We start from the raw sequence: 26,272 nt of genomic DNA on the forward strand, positions 1-26,272 counted from the left end.
ATTTGCACTCTTGGTCAACTCGACCAGATGCAGCAATTAAGTAATTATCTAATGTTATAACCCTTCTTCCCATGCATGCTGTTGCATAGTGACCAAACATTTTTGACAGTCCAAAGCAAAAACTATTGCATCTTGACTCATTCTTAGGTTAGATGTCAATATACACCTATTCTGACCATCATTTCAAAAATAAAAGAGGCCACAACAAAGAAACTTTTACAACTTTATTCACTTTTAGAACCAGACTAAGTGCTCCCATTACAGAATAAAATCACATTGCACTGTAATGTTTCCTGGAGGTTAACAAAGTAGAAAGAAGAGAAGTTTGTCCTAAACAAGGTGTGCGCCATAACCCAAAAAAACAAAAAAGGATCCTCAAATTATGTGCAGGTTCTATATCCCTGACCCAAAGAGAAGCCAGAGAAGCAAATAAGACACACCAACTGTACCCGCGGAGGAGAAAGGGGTCAGAGTGAGGGGACTAACATGCCTTGAGACATTAACCAGAAGTAGCACCCGGTCAAGTAACACCACCTACACCTTCTATCAGCTTGTGGTCAAGATGCCATTATACATAGTCCACATCAAGGCTATGAAGTGTATCAAATGATGTCAACAAGTGAGGCAAGATTAAAGCACTTACATTTACATGTCATCACTTCCAGTATGCATTTGCTTTTTTTTTTGGCATTGTTCGATTGTATACCATGTGCACAAAAGTGTTTGAAAACAAACCAGACTTTGCCCATCACGGAGGAAAAGGGTGAGAACCGTAGAGTAAGAAAACAAATTAAGTGCCTGTTAAAAGAGCCATATTTTTTATTCGTTATTATTACTTTTTTTGAACACTTGGTGGCTGCTGATGAGAATATTTATCTGTTGAATTTTTAGAACCAGCTTTAAATAACAGTTACAGTCAAAGCACTCATTTGCAAAAGGTGCACATTCTTATCACCCCCAAATCCCACTCAGACATGTCAACAGGCCATCATTTAAAAAAATGGAGGAGTATGACCCCGAGGGTCTGGGTTTAATGACACAACATTCTCAAGTCAATAACTAAACCAATACTTGTGATCATGTTTTAATATTTAAATTTTGGGCCCCGTTGTTTCAAACACCACCTGATCATTTTTATTTATTTTTTTATCCACCTCCCAAATCCACTTGTAAACCCCCTCCCTCCACCTTGGACGTCCTCTCAGCGGATGGTGTATCTGACGTAGGGCACCTCCACGTCTTCATCAGTCACATCATTGCAGCAGAGTTCAAACACTAGTGCTTTAACATGTTTCCCCAGCTTCTTCTTTGATACTTTTGTTACTATCTCAGTCATGCTAAAAAAAAATAAAAAATACACAAAAGGGACAAAGGAGAAAAATATTAATACTCAATTAGAAAACCAATTAAAAACAAATGAAATCATCATTTTGTCCAACACTTTGATCTGACTAGAGCTGGATACTGAACTTTGATACTTTTATAGTAGAGACCGAATTGCTTTTTGATACCACAGAATAACAATCAGCCTCTCATTTGGTACCAAATGTTGATGGGCCAGTAAGCATTCAGCATGGTGAATACAACAGAGATGTCTCATGTGCATGCTCTGTTTTGAGAGGTACACACCGGATAGCAGGTGGAAAAATGTCTACATTATCACAAGTGTGGGTCCACAGGTATTTTCCGCTCATCATTTAAGTTCACAAACGTTACAAAACTTTTCAAAATCTCCACCACAATTTATCATTTATAAAAAAAAAAAAATGTTTTGCCAACTTTGCTTAATTGCAAAAGGTTATTTACTAAGTTTGACATTATTATATTAGGTGTGCTGCCGCTGACCTACCTGGAACTCTAATGTCGCTTTAGCTTATGGTCAGAGAGAGCCAAAGAAATCGAAAGCTCAACTGTATTTACTTAAAGGTTAAAGATGTACAGCAGCCATCTGGAGATATTAAGGCTCTTAATTAAACTACAGCTTTTATATTTATTAACATTAACAAACTGTTGTGCATGAATGTGCTGAAAGAGCAAAATTCACTGAAAATGCTAATTGTTCAGTTAAGAGCAATCTGACCGGTTCAGATTATTACAACAGTAAGGGAGCATTGTTTACATGCACAACAGTGCTGTGAGCACAAACAGAAAAGTCTTTCTTTAGTTGATTTATATTATTGCTAATATTCTGTGAGCCATGGAAAAAGCCTTCAATACAGTTCACTTTTTTTTTTTTTTTTTTAAATGGATCTTACAAAATTGGTACCAGTCTGCTATCGAAGACTCTTTTTTTTTTTTTTTAAACAATACAGCACTAGATCTGAATAGGTTCTCTGTTGTATCTAGGTGTGGAAAATACTCACGGCAGCTCCAGTCTTTCTTTGAGCTTGGCAGCAGGCATGAAGAAAGAGTAGAGCATAGACACACCCTGAGAGAGCATTGTGATCTCCAGCCTGTGCTCGTTCTGAGGAGAATGAATGAATGAATGAATAAATAAATAGATGACATTCTAAATCCAACTATTATAAGAAATTATGACAAGACCAAAAGAGGTTAAGGAGTCAGAAATACCTTAAAGTAGTCTAGGAACTGTTTGAGTGTCATTTCCTCGCCGCTCGGCTGAATGCCTTTCACTTCAAAGCGGTCCCATAGAGTCCAGTCAATTTCATAGTACTGTAAATATAATCAAACCATGACCATTAAAATGAGCATCCAAACAGCATGCAGCTCATTAAAGCAATTGTCAGGGTAATTTCAGGAACATACCTTGTGCTTAGGAGCAGCAATGGGTTCAGAGAAGGCAAAGAAAGGTAGTGCAAGGTTCATGAAGCCGTTTTTATACGTTTCAAGCTTCTTGTGACCCTGAACGATCTTGAGCAGCTCCAAACACACCAGACCAACTACTGCAGCTGTTGTCGTAGCAATGGCAGGAATGATCTTACCAGCAATGAGCTTGCTCTGTATGAGACCGAGAGGAAGAAATACAAAAATCAAAAATGATGGCCCTGATACATTCATGTTTCAAGGCAGGGGCAGCTATTACTCACCTTGTGTCTGTCTGCAGGAGGAATGTCATAATTCTCTGCTCTCAGATTGGATGCTGCTACTATGAAGTCCATGTGGAAGTTTGTATCATCATCCTAAGTTTTTATATATACATATGAAAAGGAAAACTTTAAAACTAAGTTCTTACACAAATTTTATTGTTGAGATTTTATGTATACAGTGCTGTAACTTAGTGCTGTACCTTTTCGAAGTCTATGGAGCAGAGTTTGAACTGGGCTGCTGCCTCTGAAGAAGGCAGGAGGGTTTTTAACTCCTCAAGCCTTGAATCATCTATAAAAGAACACAGTAAACTTATTTTAAAAACCTTTTAATCTGACAACAAAATTAATCTTGAATTAGGCAAAAATAAAATGTTGCTTCTTTTCATTTTAAATCAATTCAATAATTTAAAAATCTTTACCAAGAGAGGCATTCGAGTTCTGCAACTCCTGATCAGATACATGGATTTTAACTCCGGATTTTGGGGTAAACTCTGGTACTTTGACATTCTGCAAAAGCTTGGCCACGGCTTCGCGGTCAGTGGAACCTTGCATGCCATATGTCTGGGCGAACAAGTTGGCTGCAGCAATGACGTAGTCCATGTGCAGATCCTAAGACAAATAATATAATCCTTTAGTTTTGTCTTGCTCACACAGCCGCATTTCAAGAACATACTACACATACGCTAAATTGGGTTTTCTCAAGACACTCACATTACTGGTACTAAATTCTAGAGGGTGAGGACATCTTTTAGGTCCTGACCAAAAAGGTGCTCCAGAGCTTGTCAGCTGAGAAACAGAGAGGGAAAAAAAAAAAGTTAAAAAATGTAAATATGAATAACAGATTAGGGTCATTTAAAAAAATAGTGCACTATATTATTTAGAAAATTTCTGATATGGCTGGTCTTAAATACCACTTAGACAAAATGTACCATAGAGGACAGAACACTTCTTACTTGGTCGGGAGGGAAGTTGTGCAGCAACTGCCGGATGTTGTTACTGTATTGGCACTGCCAGTGGTTGCGTGCCCAGGCTACACAGTCGTCCCAGCTCCGGGGACACTCTGTAACCAGACTCTTATACACAGCCTCCAGGACTTCTGCAGGCTGGGCACCGGGTAGCTTCAATGTGCGCTCCATAAACTTTGGGTCTCTGTGAGTGGATCACGCAATAAAATGGAAAATTGAAGAATCGTCCTTTTAACCACAGGAATGATAAAAGATTCAACGTTACCAAAGATGATCATTAATGACTTACGTTAAATACTGCTTGGCGTTCTCCGCAGGTTGTTTGAAAAGACCCTCAAACTCATCACGAGCCCACTGAGAAATCGAAGACAGAGAAAGCATTAACTTAACCTGAATACAGTTAAGTTAATGCTTTCTTAACTGTACAGACCATACAACCTTAACACCAACATGCATATCTAAGCAAAAACACGAACAACATCCTCACCTGGAGCGTATGTTCAATAGCATTTGGGAAGTTCTTCAGCGTACAGATGGGGATGGACTTCTCTGGGGGATCCTGACTAGAGCTGTAAGACTCTGTGAGAAAGGGGATCACCACCTGTACGTTTCCTTTAGTGCCCAGTGTACCAGATTCTAGCAAAGGTTTACGGTAGTACACACACCTGCGATCCATGTACATACCTGCAAAAGATATGTAATGAGATTCGCTAACTAACTTGACAAGGAGTAGTGCCGGTCTCCTATGTCATCCATTTAAAGCTGAATAACCAACAATAAATTTAATCTCAAAAGTCTTAATATTTGCTTAATGTTAACTGAGTGCTTCATTTAAAATATGAAAAAGTTGATGAATTAAATGCATGAATGAACATCTGAGTGGGTATACATGAGAACAGACAAAAAAATATGCAGTGTTTTGCAATAAACGAGCACATTTAAAAGTGTAAAACATTTCACACCAAGCAAGAAAAGCATCTGTGGAATATTTTACAGTACTTTGGCATACATTTCTGGTATAACTTCACCCAAAAGCAGAACAGGTTAAGCATGAAAGATCATCTGTACACAGCCTGATCCTCATTAGGTTATAAAATAAGTCATTATCTGCCAATAACAGGAGTAATTTAATGCCATTTGTTCAATCCATCATAGATCAGCAAAAGCTTAGGTTTTATACTCACGTGCATCCACATTATCCAATGCATTGGCCACTCCATTTAGGCTCTCAAAGAAGTCATCATCATAGACTTTTTCTGTATCAGGCCCAACACGGTTCTGATGGCCTGTAATACGGATAGCTGGATTCATCTGTTTCACGGCGGCAGCAGCAGTCTCACTCTTCATCTTCTGCTCATCAGAAACACATGACACACAACAGGCAATGATAACCTCAAGTTACAGAAACACATCACAAATGATCCAAATCCTAAAACTACACTCGACTTTAATGTCAAACAGAAATTCTGAAGCCTGAAACAAAAACAACTGGAATTGTGTGTAAAAAGGGCAGGTTCAGTCACAGGAAATACACTGACAGAACAAAGGATTTTTAACAACTAATATTTTAGGTAAGTAAAATCCTTTTTAGGGTGACTAAACAAAAACAAATTACACATTATTTATACTGTTAAAATAAGAATGAATTTTACAACAAAGTAAGTAGAACTTGCACCACTGTAACAAATATTGGTTTAAAATATAAATAAATAAAAGTTTTCTTAAATTATCGCTTACCGTGACATCCCATGGCCTGAAAAGGAATTGACGGTTGAGGTTTGATTTCTCAATTGTGTCCATGTCAGTAACAATAACTTCACCATCCCCACTGGCCAGACCCATCATAGCAAAGTTCTTTAGTAGTTCGCAGCCAATTGCTCCTGCACCCACCTGAAAAAGTAGCAAAACAAAGCTACTATTAGACCACCCAGAAGTTAAAACTGGCTGCCTCAACTATGTTTCCAAGAAGATATAATGATTTAATAAAATAATTAAAGAAATAAATTAAGACATAAAGAAAAAAAATGTCTGATGACAAGTAGGGCTGGACAATAATTCGATATCAATATATATTACTCAAAAGAATTTTTTTTAAATAACGGTGATATAATTTTTAAACACATTTCCGATATACATTTTATAATTTTTATATATATATATATATATATATATATATATATATATATATATATATATATATACACATACATATACACACACACACACACACATATATAGACAGTGGCAACCTGGCCATCTGGAGTACCGTGTGTTTTCCCGGTGGGCCGGCCAATTCAAAACGGAAATATATATATATATATATTTTTTTTTAATGACGGAAAACATAATATTGCATCTCTTTCCTAATCATATGGATGAGTGTGTTGATCGGACGGACGCCGCCGACAAAGAGCGTGTTGTAGCGGGAGAGAGAGGTTAATTTACGACAGCTGTTTACGGAAGTGTAGTCCAGTGCAGGAGATGCATTGTGGGTAATGAGGTCCGATGTGTGTGAATGCGAGTGCTAGATGCAAGCTGGGCTATAGAGCCTGAGTTTTGTTTTCGTTTCAGTAGTTTTTAGTTGGATTTAAATGCGGGATCGACCCGAAAGTTTTTACTATAACCCGACAATGCAGCAAATAAAAGAACGGGCATCGACCAGTTTGTCCTTCATCATTACATGAATTAACGGGCTGTTATGTTGCTGCGAGCAACATTACAAATATAGCGGGGAAGCTAACAGTGTGTTTATGTTACTGCGCATGCGGATGTTTTGCCCTCCCGCAATATTAGATACCTTCACTTTTAATTTACGGAGGGAGAGATATTGATCCTCTCTCGATGCAGCGAATTTCTTTAAGCAAATTAATAATAATTTTAATGAATAAAGTTGCTCACTCTTAATTTATTTTATTATTTGTTTCTTTATCGTTTCCTGGCTGAAACAGTTTGTTTGTTGTTTCAATTTATATGAATAATTAGCCTGTTCTAGTTTAAATGGAAATATATTATTATATATATTATATTATATATATAATTTTAATAGGAGGAGCCTGGAGGTATTCTAGACTTTGCAAATTCAGTTTGCAGACATCCATTGTGTGTGTCCTCAGCAGTTTTTTCCTCAGGCTTTTTAATATTGTCCATATCGAGATCGGAATTATATCATATCGACCAAAATTAAGAAATATATCGAGATATAAATTTTTGCCATATCGTCCAGCCCTAATGACAAGTAAGCTAAAACACAGAACTTACCAAAAAGTAGCGCTGCTTAGCTAACAGTTCCTGCAGCTTGGACCCAAAAACAGCAATTTGTCCATCATATCGACAACCTCTCTGAGGAGATTAAGAAGCAGGTCAAAATTTTATGCATAATATGAAGTCCGACAAAACAAAAGCAACAATTTATTCTTCGTCACACTTACAGGTGCACATTCCTCCTCTGTGAGAACAACATCTTCAACTTCAGGTAAACATTCCAGTGCATCAAAATACAGCCACTGAACGATGGGCATAAATTTGCCTGTGCATGCCTGAAGTAAAGAAACTGAGATTGTTACAACAATTCCCCAAAGAATTCAAGTGTAAAATCTAAACTCAAGATCATGTTATGGTCATGCGTACCTATTTACTTCATCAATTTATAGACAAAAAGCAAAGACAGCACCATCTGATCTGTAGGGTCACAGAAACAGTACAAAGGAGAATAACAGGAAACTTTATTACCTTCATAACCTCCTGGGCAGCAAGCCCACCAATAAAGGCATTGAGAGGAGCCAGGTCTCCAGATGCAACACAAGAGAGCTTTTTCAGCAGTGCCTGGTCCAGCTCCTCCTGCTTGGCAGAGCCAGACTGCGCTGCATTTACTTCCCCTGCCAGTGCAACCAGCTCATCTGCATCTGACTGCAGAGGACAGAAAACATGTCTGCTGAGTCAGCTGCACCTTACACAGGAATCAGCAGGAATCATAACAGCATATCGAGATTGTTTTTTTGGTATATAACATATATGATAATATATGTTTAGTATAACTTTCATTCTGCCAAACACAAATTGCCCGAAAGCTCCATTTGCATAAGATTCCATAAGACCCCCATCATCAATGAGAACCCAGTGGAGAGAGTGGACAGCTTCCGATACCTCGGTGTTCACATCACGCAGGACGAAGGAGACTTTAGACTGCCCTCTAAGGTGCTCAGGAATTTCTACTGTACCATAGAAAGCATCCTGACGGGAAACATTACGACCTGGTTTGGAAACAGCACCATGCAGGACAGACGAGCTCTACAGAGGGTGGTGCGATCAGCTGAGCGCATCATCCGCACCGAGCTCCCTGACCTGCACTTGATCTACAGCAAGCGGTGCTGGACCAAGGCCAGGAAGATGAGGTCTCTCAATCACATCACACCACACAGAAGTAATGTCTTTTAAACATTGACAATGACTGGACAATCATGGACACATTCATGCAATACATATTTACATATCAGAAGCCATTGCACATGTCACTTTATACAATACATGGTTACCTGCCATTGCACATGACACTTTGCCACTCTGACACTTTAAGACATTTCAATGCCACTTTAAAACATTTAAAAAAAAATTATATATATTTTACTAGTTACATTTATTTTCCTTTGTATTTTATTTCTTTATTAATATTTATTCCTTATATATAGTTTTTTATTTTCTTTTTAAGGTCACTGGCGGTCGTATAAGCATTTCACTGCATATCGTACTGTGTATGACTGTGTATGTGACAAATAGAATTTGAATTGGATTCTAAAAAAAAAAAAAAAAAAAAAAAAAAAGTGTGTATATATTTATTTTTTTCCCCCTTTTGTTAAGCACCAAAATGCTGCTGGAGTGTAGTGTTCAATTTACATTAAAAATAAAGCAGAACTATTTAATTGACCTCAGTGCTCCTTTACTAGAAAGAATTTGAAAAGAAGCCACATTGCTATTAACTTACACACAATGCCCATTATACAGAACTTTGAGCCTCCTAACACAGTATGACTGCAACTCAATCCCTGCTATATCTTCCCTATATCGAACACATAAGAAATCAGACTCCGCAGCAAACTCATCATTATTTGAGTGATGGGTTTCCTGCCGAGTCTGGTTCCTTTCAAGGTTTCTTCCTATTGTCATCCCAGGGGTTTTTCCCCCTGGGACAAACTGATAATCATAATTTTTTAGCTTTGTGACAAAGACCATTGTTAATATATAAATAAAATTGAAAGAAACCACAACCACAGTTACTCCGTAATGTTTTTTTTTTTGGTCTGTGCAAAATTATGAAATGCACCTTTGGATTGCAATAGATTTTTGTGAATCTGTTAAAATGTATTATTTGTACATTTAAATAAACAGTTACTTGATTCCTAAGCTTTCAGAAATACTGAACGGTCCTTAAAAAAAAATACTGGTTGCAGTGTTAGTAACAACACAATTCCATTTGGAAAATGTATGGGTGGGGAAAAGAAAAAAACAAACAGACCTGGTTCCAGGCTTTGGGAGAACGGTTGTGTTTCTTCACAAAGGCATGCAGTGCCTGGAAGCCAATATGCAGCTGACCCGGGCGATCAAATTTGGCAAAATCAGTCAGCAGAAACTCAGGCTCTGATATCGATGATGAAAATGGTTTCTGCAAGAGGACAGGTAACGTGAGAATTGCGACTCAGGATACTTCATTATGGTTAATAGCAGTGTTGTACTTACAAAAGCCACTTTCTTGGGCATCTTGACCTGTGTTACAATACCACCTCTCACATAGTCAGAGAAAGATGTGGTGTCACAAATACTGAAAGTGTAGGGGCCTGCAACGCAACAGTGTACATTACATGTCCATTTAAATTAGATGAGTAATAAAGCTGCTCAATTTTTAATTTTTTTTTAAATTCCTAAACTTTAGATATGTTGGTTATCAAAACACTCACCAAGAGCTTTAATTTCCACTGGCTGGCAACCGTTAAGCTCAGTCATACCCTGCACCTCTGTAAAGGTGACATAGTCTCCACTCTCGAAACCATGTCTCGCTTCGTCCAGGCAGGTTACCACACCAGCACTGTCCTGTTAAACAGCCACACTTAGTTCCACACTACATGACAAATAGCATTGTCACCCAATATATTCATTTTGGGTGAGCACAATACAGATCATCAATAACTAACACCAAGGACTAAAGAGTCATAGGGAATGAGTTGTTACAATACCCCATGTCATCACTGCTGATCATGTATCAGCCTATTTTTTTTTTTTTTTACTAATTGTGTTCACACAGTATTACAAGACATAAAAGGCTGAGAGGGTTTACCTTTGTTATCATAGAGATCATGGCACTTAGAGGCTGCTCTCCATTGGTGTCATATACAGTCATTTCTTCTCCAAAATCACAGAACAGTTGCCTGTCCAAAAACAAAACATTACCTTAAACATTGTGTCGGACAAGTCCGTATGAATAAAAAATCTATAAATGTGGGCTTACATAAGTGGAGTATGAAAATTTGATAGTTAGAAAAGCAATGTATATCCACAGTGAATTGGCTTTCAGGATCATAAGTTGGACACATTTCTAGAATCCTTTTAGCAAATATGTATTGAGCCATTATGACAAATATGATCATGATAGATCTGTTATATCCATAGGTATTATATGAATGTTAGCTGTGCATGTTAACTGCTTATTCATGCCAAAACATATTACCCAAACAGTCCACGTGTGTCAGCAATGATCAGTTTGATGCCTTTACTGTGGCAGAAGTCACCAATGTGCTTTTGTTCATCAAGTGTAGAGTTGGTCAGCACCACAACCTGCAAAAACAAACATGTGTGACTGTCGGAAGGAAACAACTTCATATATTATACAAGTGTAAGCAGGAAACAAATACATTGTGACTTTTTGCAGTGTTTCCCACATGTCTTAAATATATTTGCAAACATTCTGATGTATAAAAATTGCATATTTGTCAGAGTACGTAGCCTTAAACCCAGAGCATTGTTGGCCATTTTTTGGATTACTATATGTGGTCAGGATTGTGCAATATTGATTTTTCAGCACAACCAGGGCATGAGAAACAATTTTTGTTTTATTTTAACAAACTATACAAGCATGACTGAGTGCACAAATGTTTTTTAAAAATAATTTTTATTAAAGGGCTCACATAGGCAAGGAAATGGCAATTCGCTTTTGGTCGTGTCTGTGACCAAACAGTAGTAGTAATAAACGCATTTTCCGAGTTCTACATTTCTGTAATGTCTTTCCGATATTCCCATAGCAGTAAAAATATATGCGTTTTAAAGGGAGTGATAACTTTGGTTCTGCATGACGTTTAGGAAAACCTAAATGCACATTCTAATATTTAAAGCTTTCCCCATCAAAAAACACCAGCAGCATTTCCGTATAAACAGTTTTTATTTATTAATTAGTCATTGGTTAATGTAGTTTTATCGAATGCATCAATGCCACCTAAGTTCTAATCTTCATGGATTTTCTAAAGAAGAGCGTGTTTATGGTGTGAAGCTGTGTTGCTCTGCAGAGCATGTGCGACTGTCACAACTAACTTCTTATTCTTTGACGGTCAGCTAATATCCATTGCATTCACTGACTCTTGGTACACTGCTCTTGTGGTGGCAGAATAAACAAATACAGGAGCGGCAGCACGAGTAAGAACTCTCCACTAGTTAATCAAGTAAATAGTATGGCATCACAGAACGCAGATGGCGTCGTCCACCCAGACAGACTTAAATAAGGTGCAAATATAAGGGGCAAATATACTCTTTTAAATAATTACTGTGTGTGCACGGATACTTTAGCAATGTCATTTTTTTTTTATTAAACCATTATTACTAGAAACCTTAATTACTGGAGCTATTGAATCTGGGAACTGTGGCACAGTTTGTGCTTTTCATAATATCGTAAAACACTTCTTAGTTGGTCCGATTTCAATAAAAAGTAGACAAAAAAAGTATATCTTTACTTCTTTTAGATTAGATTATGATAAATCAGGAAAGGTCTAATCAAACGTAAAGGTTCAACTATGCCTCTTCAGGATAAAACAAAAATTAAAAAGGGAAAAAAGTGATAGAAAACAAGAGGGCAAGCAATGGTCTTTTCTTAATGGAATAAAAGATAATATACTGAAACCTAACTGGTGGTCACACTCGGTGTATGCTTTTCCTCTTTGCCCAATGTTTGTTATTTCTGACCACTACTTAAGAGCAAAAATATTCTGAGATTTCAGACTCTGTGGATGTGTCTAGTACTATACAAGGTGCAGCACACTGCACATATGGTAATGAGAGCAGTCAGATAATGCAATAAATGTTAAAATTGTAAGATATTATCAAAAATAATTAAGCATGAAGCAACAGCACACAAAGTGAAGACACCTTTTAAATGCATGAACATTTAACCAGAAATCAAACAAAAAGCCCTGTTCAGTGATATGCAGTAAAATGTGAAACATTATTTACAGCTACTTTGTAACCAAGTTTAATAAGAGTAAGGATTTTTTTTTTATTAGAACTAATTGTAGGGCAATATCCATTTGAATCACTTAAAGTCATTAAAACGAATCTTCAAATTAAATTATGATTAATTAATTGTTACAGTCACAATAAAAAATTAAATCAAGCTACAGCACACCCCTTCCCTTTAAGGCACGTGTTTGTGTGTGGTACCTGAAACTGTGTCAGGTAGTCATTGCTGAGAGCCCCAGTGTAAGATGTCACAGGAACATAGCTGTTGAGTTCCGCCAGCCTCGCCTGACTGACCTCGGCACGGTTCTTACCAAGGTCTTCCTCACGCAGGTAAAACTAGAAAAAAAAGTTTACAACAGATATATAGATAGATCAAAGTTTACAACATACTTTCTACTGCTTAATGTAATGCAGTCAAACGTACTGACAGGCACTATAAGGAGTTGGGAAAAAAACGAATTAAAAAATTTGCTAACTCCATAGATTATATACTTGTCAATACATGCCAAATAATACTGCAGGTGTCCCTGTCAGAAAGGTAAAACATTAACCTGTGAGGAGAGGTCTTGCCACTCTGCCACTCCCTCATCATGCAGAGTAACACTCTTGACTCCACCCAGAATTACATTCTTGGCAATCTCCACACCTAATCCACGCAGTCCTGAAATCAGCACGTTGGAGTTCTGCATGCGCTTCATGGCATCATGACCCAACACATACCTAAAAAACATCAGCCATGATCACTGACAGGCTACAGACATCACTGACAATTCTCCCACGAAACCGCAGGCCAAAAAGCAAGAATGTGCTATGCGTATAAAATGTAAATGAATCTTTAACTTACAGCTGTCTGGAGTACAGGCCTTCATCAATCTCAGCATCATTTCCATTCTTAGCCATGCCCTGGAAAATGAAACATCTGCATTAGTGCACCATTTATGCCACTTACACTGAATAGACAAACAAGACATAGTAGTATAAGCTTCTGAAATGAAAAAGAACATCTATTTATAAAAATGTACAACATTTAAATAATCACATGAAGAACCACACACGCAAGTAACCTCAAATATTAGCAGTATTCCTCGCTTCTATATTAATGTTAATAGTAGTGATTATTACTGCTTATATGTTTACATCACATTACTAGAGGTTACCACGACCCCACCCGCAAACATCCACCTAATGATCCGATAATCAAATAAGGATACACTATTACCTCATAATACGACATTAAAAGTTGATGACACTGCCTAATGTTACATTGGTTAAGGAACGTCTGTGACACACAGGCCAAAAACACCAGCAACAGGCCAAAGTGAATCTGTTTTATATTTTGATTATTGATAATATGTACAAGAGAACAATGAGTCTGTACTGTATTTTGGGAAACATTTCAGATTTTCTACAACTCAATTATTTTGCAACCATATAAGGTCATATACAGTATGTCAGTGTTCCAGATCATCCTTAAATGTACAGTTCAATGAATTGGAAATGTACATGAGGGAGCTTTGTGGCTGAAGTATTAAAAGGTTAATTTTTTTAAATACACCCCAATTGAAAGGGGAGGTTAAAGAGAGATGTGTGTTAAATGACAGACCTTATTAACAGATTCAGGTGACAACTTGTTTGTACAAAAAAAAAAATACTTTTATTGTGTGCGTCATACTCAAATTTTATATCAATCTTAGCCAAAAAGATGAGTTGTAATGTACAATTTGAAGCATAACCCATCCCTCTACAACCTATTCACATAAACTAACCTTCTCTTTGAACCTCTCTATGTTCCCATTGTGTTCTCTTAGAACACAATGGGAACATACTGTGTGGTACAGCATTGTAGATTTAAGGAGAAGACTTACGTTAGCTGGTGTGTGGGATAGTTCGGTTCTGACAGAGTTTGAGGAGGAGCAGTGGGATCCTGTCTTCGTCTCTGATCCTGACACGCGACGCTTCTTGGACAGCGGCGAGCTGGACATCTACAAATTAATCACATAATTTACATAAGAGACTAAAGAAAGAAAATTCCACACACACGTCGTACACTTTTATTCCCAAAGTTAGTTTCTGTATACGCAGAATAAGTTTGGTTATTATATTGATACTGTAATCCTGTTTTGGTTTAGAATAAGCACAGACAATGACTAAACGCACCTTGGCTTAATTTATACTGGATAATGGTCCAACTAATGAGCACAGCAGAGCATCACCTGTGTTGCAACACACGCACATTTCTAGTGTGCAGCAAGTAAATCACTGCTTAGCTGTGAATCTTGCTTGAGATATCCTTTCATAATATATTTTTTTAAATAAAGGACTTGACTATATAAAAGAAAATTCCGTATACACGTTATACATGCATATCTCATATGCAAACTGACTAAAAATTCACACATCATTGTGACTTTCAGTTTCTGCTGTTGTGACTGCCAGGTCGAGGATTAAATTTCTGCTCTTGTGACACACGTTACAGAAGCATTTACAACAATTCCTTTACCCATCGAGTCTAAAATAAATTTTACCAATAGGATTAGCAGTTTGCACACTTCTCCAAACAGGTCAGACCTTTAACCTCCGTTAGCTGTTATTACATAAATCAAAATAACCTGCAATGTTTGGCTTCAGCACTGGACAGTTCCTGAAATGATCAGACAAACTGTGGACTGGAAAACGTCCAACTTACAAAGCAGGTAAAAGTGTATCCCAGGGGTCTATAGTACAACTCCTTTTTAAATTAACACACCAACGAAAGAAGTACAGTAAAAATACAGGCTAGGAGGATTTTATAATCATGCACAGGAATATATACAAAGTGAATGAAACTTTAACTCACATTCTGGTCTTTATAACTAAAGGGTAAATGCAAAAAGTTGTATACCATGGTCTTCTGCATCATTTAAGAGCAAAGTGCCAGGCCCGAGTGATGAGACCTGGGCAGAGGCTGCGCTGTGCCGCAGACTGTAGGTAACCAACCTGCTATAAATAGCCTGTGGACAGAACCGCTTTTGTTTACGGACTACATCTCGCCCATTATGCCTGCACAAATCCCTGGATTCATCACCACCACTTGTGTTTAATAACCTCCTTAGAACGCCTAACTTTTATTCAGCGTCTTATTAATAAATCCTGACCTGGTCATTTGAGTACTGTTAGTTTCTTGAGGCCTTTTGAGTAAATTGCAAAAAAAAATTTCAATTCGAAACTGAAAAAATAAATTATAAAAAAAAAAAAATACGCCGGGAAAATGCGCGTCCTAGCTCCGTTACTACAGTGGAAAATCCGCAGTACAGTACGGCATGTCAAAACGAGCTCTCTAAAATCAATCGACATTTAGAGAAAAGCCGATTAAGCTTCACGGGATCAGAACATACAAGTTTAATTAGCTGTCGACGTTAAAGCTAGAAATAAAAAGCACTGATCTGAAAAGCGCCCAACACCTGCTCTGTGCGGTTTTTCTTCTGCCAACTCCGCTTTTCTCTCCATTTCAGTGATTTATGCCGAACACTTCCGTGTTGACGATGAACAGATGATCAGTCATCCGCGAGCTAGTCACAATCCGTTAGCAAAATCCAGGCTTAAAAAAAAATCGTTAGCTAGCTGTTAGTTGTTTATGGTTAACCTTTGCGAGTTGGCAAAATGACAAGCGATTCGGTTCCGCTAAAAACTCAGCTAGAGACAGATGCAGTTTTCTGACTCAGGATTGAGGCCTAGCTAGCGCACTGACAGTAGCGAAGTTGGTCAGCCACCTACTGACTGTTAGCCACAATCACAAAAAAGGTAAACTTTCCTTTTTTAACAGAAGGCGTCGATCCCAGGTGGCCTAAGCAAAGCCATCTGTCCGTGAGCACTGTGCATCTTTAAATACCTACCGTACACAAAGTAAGCAGCAAGTGACAGAAATAAATGAACAGCACCAAGTTGAATGGTTTCCCCTCTTACCAATAACCCTTCTCTCTGTCCACTCTCTGTGTCGGCAAAACCGATCCGCGTGCCAAACGTCGACGTTACGGGCTGCTGGTGTTTTTATTTTTAAAGCAAAAAAAACAACGAAAAGAAATACTACTCTGTCGCCGTTTTCTTTCAATTTCTGTGTCCAAGTTGATGCGAGAAAGTCTCGCCGTCGCTATCCTGCCGAGTCACCGTGCTCGTTTCTCTCTGCACCGTATAACTAATAGCGTTTCTGCTTTCACTTCAGCACACGGAACAAAACCAAAATGGCAGCTACAGCGCAGGGGCGGAGTCTCTCAATATATCCACCCGGAAAAGGCGGGCTCTCAGGAAGGGGTCCTGAAATGCGTGACGGCGATTGGCCAGCCGCGCTTTGACTTTCGGAAATAACTGTCAGCGTATGCTACCGCCAATGTAGACACCGCATGTAACGGACTACACTCACTAGAACCGATTTTACCACTAAAATGCACAAGGAGGAATATAAGACAAACTGCTGTAAAAAAAAAAAAAAAAAAAAAACTACTGGCAAAGCATGCGCAGAAAGTTCACCGTAAGAGCTGATACTGATGCAGGAACTACTGATGAGGCGCCACATTCAACAAAGTGCCCTGCATACTCATCTCCATTTATATTATACTCACACGAAACTTGCATAATTTTGTCAAAAAAAAAAAAAAAAAGGCAAATGTACATAGAAACAGAAAACTTGTAATTTTACCATGTTTTTACCTCATTCATGAACTTTAAATCTTTCACTGTAAATCAGGTCTCATGGGTCTTTTTCTTTTTAAGTAATGTGATTATCCATTTCATTGTGATTATCAATTTTGACCTGGCCACAGTATTCTACATATTGTTGCTTTTATGTTCTTGTATAATCTGTGAACTGACTATGAAGTTAAAATTTCCTTCAGGGATTAATAAAATTCTCTATCTATATACATACATATCCACTTACCCACCCATATACACATCTACCTACCCACCCACATACATACCTACATATCTATTTACCCAACACCTACATACATGCACGCATACCCACCTAGCCACACACTTACATACATGCACGCATACCCACCTAGCCACACACTTACATACATGCACGCATACCCACCTAGCCACACACTTACATACATGCACGCATACCCACCTAGCCACACACTTACATACATCCACGCATACCCACCTAGCCACACACTTACATACATCCACGCATACCCACCTACACACATACATACTCACCTAGCCACCTACACACATACATACCCACCTCAAATAAGTCAAATAAATCACTTTAAGAATATTTGCACTGCACAAGTCACTTTTAATATGTGGATTACACAACCATGGACATTACCATTCTTTTATTACCATTTATTCGGCTGCTCTTATGGTTTTACTTTTTTTTCCCCCATATATTCTCTACATTGCTTATTTTTGTGTACAGTTATTTTATTTTTAACTTTTCCTTTTTTTTTATTTTATTCTTCCCTAGTTAAACTTACCCTTCATTTTATTTTTCATATTTATTTCCTATTCATATTCTCAGGTCACGAGCAGTTGTCTAAGCATTTCACTGCATATCGTACTGTGTATGACTGTGTATGTGACAAATAAAATTTGAACCTACCCACCCACGCACATACCCACCCACGCACATACATACCCACCCACCCACGCACATACCCACCCACGCACATACATACCCACCCACGCACATACATACCCATACATACCCACCTACGCACATACATACCCATACCCACCTACGCACATACATACCCATACATACCCATACCCACCTACGCACATACATACCCATACATACCCATACCCACCTACGCACATACATACCCACCTACGCACATACATACCCACCTACGCACATACATACCCACCTACGCACATACATACCCACCTACGCACATACATACCCACCTACGCACATACATACCCACCTACGCACATACATACCCATACATACCCACCTACGCACATACATACCCACCTACGCACATACCTACCCATACATACCCACCTACGCACATACCTACCCATACATACCCACCTACGCACATACCTACCCATACATACCCACCTACGCACATACATACCCACCTACGCACATACATACCCACCTATGCACATACATACCCACCTATGCACATACATACCCACCTATGCACATACATACCCACCTATGCACATACATACCCACCTACGCACATACATACCCACCTACGCACATACATACCCACCTACGCACATACATACCCACCTATGCACATACATACCCACCTATGCACATACATACCCACCTATGCACATACATACCCACCTATGCACATACATACCCACCTAGCCACCTACGCACATACATACCCACCTAGCCACATACGTATCTACCTAACCACATACGTACATACATATCTAACTAGCCACATACGTACATACATATCTACCCACCATCATGAGATAATGTAGTGAACTAATTTATACTGCTTGCTTTTGCCCCTGGAAACCCACAATCACTAAAACACTGATGATCTAATCCATCAGCAACCTGACTACAATGCCCCCAAAGCATGCTCACTTATTTTATGTTAACTGGGAGCATTATGGTCAACAAATCTCCCAGAATGCCAACTACTGTAGTTTATCAGCTTCTGACAGCCATCAGAAGTTACATAAACCCATAGGAGTATGCTCACTGAAAGAAAGGCAAGATAAGAGAACTGAGAATGATCTGGCACTATTCAGGATGAGGATTTTTTTTGTTGTTGTAATAAATGGTAAATGATGCTTGTTGGGGGAGGGGACGATGTCTTCTGACAAAGGCCCAGGTGGACCATTTTGTCCAGGCTTGGTTCAATTTCCCGAGGACACAGAGGTGAGCATTACTGCTCTGCTCTTTTTTCCAGGACACCTGCGCTCACTCCATAAGCGATTGCGCTCTGCCCCTTGAATTAAGATCAGGGTTGATCTTTCGCCCTTAGTTAGATGATGTAAAAAAAAAAAGAGGAGCAGACCGCTAGGTTCCAGCATCTGCGAGACCGTTAGCTTCTAACCGACACGGTTTATTCTTCACAGCACTAGTTCTCCCACCAGCTGCTCAGTTCACAGCTTGTTCATTCAAGTAGTCAGTAACTATGAGCAAGCTCAAACTCTTCAGGGCTTTTCTTTCATTTCAGTGACACATTTTTTTCCTAGAGTTACCACCAACTACAATAATTGTCTGTCATTTCAAATAAACGACTGGTTAGTCAGCTAAGAACTGTTTTTGAGTAATCAGGAAGGCTAACAAGGCTAAACGAAGAAAAGCAAAGCATGTATTAGCTTGGTTGCTAACGAGTTGCGCTTTGGTACATCTGCCTCCACATACAGCCGAAAAAAGACGTTGGTTAGCTCAGTTAGCTAACGTACCTATCCAACTTGTGGATTATTCCTAAATAAATTATCTTTTAGTCCATATGCTGGATTGTATGTCAGTTTAGTAATACCTTCAGTCCTGGTTCATTTAGGACACATAAAACCGCACTGCTTTACAACAACAGGCGGCCGTGTGGCTTTGAACAGAGCCAACTAGCTGGTTAGCACGGAGACTGAGGCTGAAGCGGCGGAGTGTGGCTAGCTAACAAGCTGCAACAATCTATTCTTCCAGAAGCGTTAGCTAGCTCGGGAGCTAGCATTAGCTAGGCACATAAGTATGCAGAACTCACCACATCCGATATTACCCAGGCCTTTCCACGGTACTGAATGCACGAATACCTCTCAAAGGAAAAAAACAATTAATAATAAAACAACTAATCAAACTGTTTATGTAACTGACTGTTTCTCGAAGTGCCGAAAGCTCCGTGATATTAAATCTGTGCAGGAGATGGACCAACGCCTGACCGGCTACCGACTGTACCGTTACCGCTCACACTCAGCGCGAGCACTGTTCGCCAGTTGTTCAATAGCGGAGCAGCAACATGTGCGGAGTTTGAGTCGAGAACGGTCCACTGCTCAAATGTGGGACGGATGCGTTTAATATAAGTTACCATTTCCTTGAAATTCGAATAGCAAATCGCGTACACTGCTCTATAAATACTATTACAAATTCAACATTAAATAAAATATTGGCTCTTCGTATTATAATCTCTTAAAAACTTTATATATTATTCCGCACTCCGATTGAGCACCCCTGCTTCTCTCGGAATGAACTCGCCCATAGTTTTCATCCGCTGTGCATGGCGGGAAACGCAGTACGCAAACACTGGTGAGGAGTTTTACTTAGACATACAGTAAGTGCCCAATTGTTTTAAGAACACTTAAAATTAACTATAAAAAGGAAACCCAATTTAGTGTAATTTATTATAAATTGTAGCGTTTTGTGTATAATATGTTTCCTGCAATATTTCCAACATATAAATTAGAAAATTTGAAGTTTTTTTCTAATTACAAAATAGGAATGGTGCACTTAGCTATATTTGCAGTTTCTTAGCTATATTTGCAAGTGAGAAACCTACCACTGAGCCACCAATGCCCCTTTTATTATATCTACTTATCTATAAAGCAGAAATTCTGTTTGTTTTTTTGCCCATGTGTGTCATAGGTGTTCCGCACCGAATGCAACACCTTTTAGGCAGCTTTTAGGTCATAATCAGCTTCTATGTCATAATATGACATAAATTGACTGGCGGTACATTGGAGCAGCATGAGGAGCAGCAGAGAATTGACCGCATAGTATTAGGGGAGGGTCAGGTGTCGGTGATGGTGCATATAAGGGAATGAAATTCCTGATTAGACCGCAATGCATCTACAGGGCTAGCACATACTGTACGATCCACAGGGTCTGCTGAACATTGGACCATTCGCTGGTTTTATCTGTCCTTAATTCTGCTTGACATATTGTGCTACCTACTGTTACATTTAGTGAGGAATGCCTGTGACGCACCCACAGTATAGCATAAAACGTTGACACTGCCTCCTTCTGTACAGAACGACCGACCGCTACTAGATAGATACATGGATAGATAGATAGATTGTTTAGTAGTTTATCTTAGGTAAATGCTTTATCCATGTCAGGGTTACCCCGGGATCTGGGAGTCAATCCTGGGAGTCTTATCACTGCTTTGTGCACCAGTCACATCTAGAACAGGATGCCAGATTGTCACAGGGCTCCATGTACCAACAATCACAAGCTCACATCTAGGGCAGTTTTACGAAGCAGGTTTTTGAAAAGGTCAAATTTTTGGAAAACCAAGAGAAATCCCACACAGGCATGGAGAACATGCGAAACAGGGAAAACATGCAGATACTAACCCAAGCTTGAGATTAAACTAGAGAACATGGACCTGGAAGAGGCTGTGTTAAACATTCTGTTACAATTCCTCCCCGAGTTAGCTAGTATCATAGTTTCATAATTCACTTTTGAGCAACAAACATTTATATACATCTCGACAGCTCTGTCTCTAAAGTATGTATGCAAAGAACATGCATGCAAATATTACTAGTAGTAAAACATGATATAATATTTCTGTCTATTAAAGAACTTGAATCAAACACATAAAATGTCATTCTGGAAGAGTGATTCTTACACAGCAATCAAAATGTGATACCATCTAGATTTTATTGAAATCTTTGCAGAGAGAGAAAGTGCAAAAGTCCTTTGAAAGAATATTCACATCACTATGACAAAATATTTGAAAAGAGGAACCAGAACACAGAAGTAAGGCTGTTACATTTAGAAATGTCAAAGTTTTTTTTTTTTTTTAAGAAGGAGTTTAAATAACTATACATTTGGTAAAACTGGTAATATGTGTAATAACAAAAGTGACAACAAAATCATCATCCATGTAGCCTAAAGAAATATCACAAACAATCAGAAAAGAGAAAGTCTGGTTAGCCTCCCTAAGATACTATCAATTAGGACAAACATAAATGTAGTTTAAAAAGACATGCAGAAACAAGTATGTACTGTACATGATAAAATATACAGAATAAGAGTAAGTGAGAATAGTTTTTTTTTTCAGTTGATATTGCAAATATACTTTCTTAAAACTAGTTCTACAAAATAGTATTCTTTTCAGACTGTTGGCCCAGTGTGTTAATTGTGAGTGTGAATGCTGTGTGCATGAATCGTAGTTGACGGCGATGATGCACTAACCCGACTGTGATACCTAAAGTAACTTGGACTAACATGACCATTAACATTAAGAAGAATATATGCCCATGTGTTTCTTCTGAATCTTTTGTTCATGGATTATGTTCATGAAATATTTCTGAAAAATATAAGTGTTTTCTTAAATGTTATAATGGCAAATAACATATTTACAGGTATTTTAGGCAGTAGTTTCATCTCATGTTCCATTGTTATGTGGTTTATATAATCACTGTCTGAAAAAAAAAATACACATACAAGGATGTTACTCTATAATTTTGCTTTCATAATACTCTCCAAAGACTCGACCATGTAATTGTGCTTTTCTGCTTAAAACCATCTTCAGCGCAAATGCAGCTGGTCATGACTGTTCTTAACTAAACGTTAAGAGGGGGAAAACTGCTCTGTAATTTATATTTTACAAACTCTGAAATCCATGACTCATTCTTATATTTGTTCTTCTGTTACAATTTATAATTTGCACACATGAGCTTCATAAGCATTTGCCTGAAACAGCTCCTCTTGGTGACTGGCTCAGTTTTGCCGATCCCCTTTGTTCGTCTTGATCATCCTGCTCAGTGGTGAGTTGGTTGAGACCTTGGGTTTGAGTGGGTGGGTTGGGAGGTGGATAGGAAGGTGGGGGAATGGTGAGGTGTGGTAGAGATGGCATGGTTGGCCGTGGAGTGGTAGGAAGAGGTGGTGGAGTAGAACGGTCGTGAGAGGAACGGTGCCGAAATGAAGGAGAGGACTGAGCGCTTTTTGCTCTTGGCAGACTCTCAGGACAGTCCCTGATGTGCTCCAGGAGGGAAGGCATGTCGCCTTCAATCTTCTCAAGTACAGCTGCCATTTGCTTTTCTATCTGTTCAATCACGCTGTCCATTTGCCAGTCGGTACTGGCATCCCCTTCTTGTAGATCTTCGTATGCTGCCCCACTGCTGACAGAGTAGGGAGAACAATATGGATTCCTACAAGCAGCACCATGGCTTGTATCTCTCTGTTCTTGCACATACACAGTCTTCTTATGCCCCAAACTTGAAGAATCAATACTAGCATACAAACTGTGTGCATGCCTTCCTGACATGTCTCTTCCGTCTTCTTCCATCTCCCCATCTCCAGGACTAGTTTCTCCTATTGTGCCAGGACCTACCTGTCCCTCCGCTACTGTCTCAGGGAGTTGGGTCTGACACCAGCTTCTGGGGGATTTTTCTTGCTTACCTGCTGCCTCTGCCTTCTCCTCATTTGCTACTGCCTGTTCCTTCTCAACAGTTGGACTGCCAGCCTTGGGACCATGCCCTAAACCATGGTCCAGAGACAAGTTAGCAGCCATTCTGCGACGGCTATCAGGTGTTATTTTCTTGTCTGTGGCTTCTTTTTCTGTAGTACATTTACTTTTTGGGCAGTCAAAGGATTTCGTGTATGCACTAGGGGTGGGTTCCTTGCATGCCTCTGGTTTTTCTTGCCCCAACATAGCTGCCATTTTGTGAGAGCCATCCACAGTTGCTTTTTTTTCAACCACCCTGTTTTGCTCTTCCACTTGTGTCTGGGTTGCGGAGTTTGTTTGTGCCAGTGGCTTTGACGTGTCTAAATTTGTGCTCCCTTGCATCTCCTTTTCCTCTTGCACTTTTCTCTCTTGAACCTCAACTGGTGCGCTTTCCACTGTCACCTCATTGGACATGCTGACTGATGACACGCCCCCCGAGTCAGTAGTGACTCCCTCACTTCCTTCTTCATCCGCCTGGACACTCCTCTTTCCCTCTGTTGTCACTTCTGCAGAGCCCAACTCTGAGGCCCGAAGACGCTGCATGAATGTAGTGACTCTGATCGCTTTCTGAAAAAACAATGTGAAGTGAAAATAAAAAAACAGGCAGCTTTTATTTTATAAAAAAAGTAAACCTGGAGTGAAATCTGGGTGTTTTCACGTTTGATTTTTTTTTTTTCAGTCAAATCATGGATTTACAATTGAGGGAAGTCCAGAGTGGGTTCCTTCAGAGCTAGTGGAGTTTTTTTGTTTGCTTGTTTCCTTGCCAAGAACTAACAGCATGGTCATCACCCTAAAATTGTATTTCATTAGTCATGTGTATCACTTAAACTCACCACAGAACACAGGGGTTCTGACTGAGCAAAATTCAATATGTAAAATCTGCTGTCTAAAAGTACAAAAGCAAAAAGCAATACTTCTTTTGGGGTTGCCATTGCTCAATTTAATTTGCATTTAATGGTAGAAGGCACATCGTAACACTCGCCAACATTATACCAGCCCCCAATATAGTAAGCCACAAATTTAATGCAAATCTCTTTTATTGTAAATAATTTCCCACAAATGCAAAAATCACTGCAATAGCTATAACATTTGTGGAACATTTAATGCATTTGTGGAATATTTATCTTAAAACTGCAGATTTGTATTACATTCATGGCAACCTGTTGACCAGCCTTTAAATATGTTTGCACAATCCATTGCTTTACCTGATCTGCAAACCTGTCTTTACACTCTACTGGACACTCACTCCCAGGTAGGGTTTGAAAGCCGTTCACTGACACACTTTCATCACCAAACATAGCTCATTTAATTTACCAACTCATTTGCCCATAATGACTGCCAGTGACTGCCCATAATAACAGTGGTGGCTCAGAGGGCTAAGGCATGGAGTTATTGATCAGAAGGTTGGCGGTTCAATCGCCAGGTCCAGCAGTATCCCCTCTGACCCCAGTTATGCTGGGATATGCGAAGAAGGAATTTCACTGTGCTGTAATGTATATGTGACAAATAAAGCCTTAACTTAACTTAAAAAAGAAGCACAGACTGCAGCTATGGTGGCTGATTCCTATTTCAAGAATGCCCATACCGATTTTAATTTCGTCTGTCCAATTCCAAGTCTAATGCTGGTTTTCTGCTTTTAAAGAACTTTCTTTCTTTATTAAATAAAAAATTAAGTGTTATGCAAAAAATAATAACAAAAAGCTTTTATATTTTCCCCAAAAACTGCACAAGGTGACAAGACCTCCTCTCACTCAAAAAAATCTCAAAATAAAAAGTAAAATACAACTTACATGTGACACCAGCTGCTTTTTGAACAGTTTCTCATGCACCATTAGGGGCAGGAGGAAAGTGATAACCAGGTGAGCTTGCAGATGCCTATGACTGGCTAATGTTAAAGTGGTTGAGGGGTGAGAGCAAGTATTCCACCCCATTTTATGACTTCTCCATGTGAAAATTTTGTCTTTTGTTTGTTTGTAAAAGACTTTTGCCAATTGTCAGTGAGTCCTATTTGGTTTGAGCTGGATATTTCCAGTACTCTGGCATGCATGCAATAGTAGTGTTAAATTTCAACTTTAGTGATGTTTCACAAGGGTACCATATGGTTCTGTAATGGAGGTGTTAACCTCATATTGCTTCTACATCAATCATTGCTGCCTATTTGTGTCAGGTTGCAGTTTCAGTGTGCACAAAGGGGCTTTTTAACACAGTTGATACATGGTGGTATAGTCCAGTCGAGCTGGCAAGTATACCACAAGTTCTAACCAAAAGATTTAAGTGAATGATCTAACTTCAGTTTCACAAATGCAGCGTAAATATCAGTATATAATGCCTGTTCTGTATTTCACCATGATCATAAGCCACTCCTAGGGCAGGCTATCAGCACTCAAGCTTGTAGAATGAGATACAGCAA

General features: G+C 38.9%; 2 protein-coding genes across 7 annotated transcripts in view; both read right to left on the bottom strand.

Annotated features, from left to right (window-relative positions):
* Positions 1 to 210: 210 nt before the first annotated feature.
* uba1 (ubiquitin-like modifier activating enzyme 1) lies at positions 211 to 20,421 on the bottom strand. 3 transcript variants are annotated; one of them, XM_053482418.1, is made up of 26 exons: positions 20,289 to 20,421; positions 14,368 to 14,484; positions 13,347 to 13,405; positions 13,054 to 13,222; positions 12,704 to 12,838; positions 10,728 to 10,834; positions 10,338 to 10,428; positions 9,961 to 10,093; positions 9,743 to 9,840; positions 9,522 to 9,668; positions 7,742 to 7,918; positions 7,441 to 7,548; positions 7,271 to 7,351; positions 5,750 to 5,902; positions 5,197 to 5,362; positions 4,500 to 4,696; positions 4,302 to 4,366; positions 4,001 to 4,196; positions 3,759 to 3,833; positions 3,467 to 3,656; positions 3,248 to 3,336; positions 3,048 to 3,140; positions 2,767 to 2,958; positions 2,572 to 2,673; positions 2,364 to 2,464; positions 211 to 1,337 (listed from the first exon to the last, which is right to left on the bottom strand). In XM_053482418.1, exons 2-26 carry the CDS (start codon positions 14,482 to 14,484, stop codon positions 1,202 to 1,204), a joined length of 3,177 nt encoding a protein of 1,058 aa, XP_053338393.1. In that variant the 5' UTR covers positions 20,289 to 20,421; the 3' UTR covers positions 211 to 1,201. The 3 variants fall into 3 exon arrangements, with proteins under 3 accessions (XP_053338393.1, XP_053338392.1, XP_053338391.1); XM_053482417.1 differs by having other exon boundaries at positions 20,179 to 20,406; XM_053482416.1 differs by lacking the exon at positions 20,289 to 20,421 and adding an exon at positions 16,445 to 16,717.
* Positions 20,422 to 22,045: 1,624 nt separating this feature from the next.
* The window catches only part of camkvl (CaM kinase-like vesicle-associated, like), a 49,447-nt gene continuing 45,220 nt past the window's right edge, over positions 22,046 to 26,272 (bottom strand). For all 4 annotated transcript variants that reach the window (XM_053483437.1, XM_053483435.1, XM_053483436.1 and 1 more), the window contains one exon: positions 22,046 to 24,429. In XM_053483437.1, coding sequence (XP_053339412.1) covers positions 23,095 to 24,429 — 1,335 coding nt within the window. In that variant the 3' untranslated portion in view covers positions 22,046 to 23,094. The remainder of the gene's footprint in view (positions 24,430 to 26,272) is intronic.

Source organism: Clarias gariepinus, chromosome 22 (genome assembly GCF_024256425.1).
Source record: "Clarias gariepinus isolate MV-2021 ecotype Netherlands chromosome 22, CGAR_prim_01v2, whole genome shotgun sequence".
NCBI lineage: Eukaryota > Metazoa > Chordata > Actinopteri > Siluriformes > Clariidae > Clarias > Clarias gariepinus.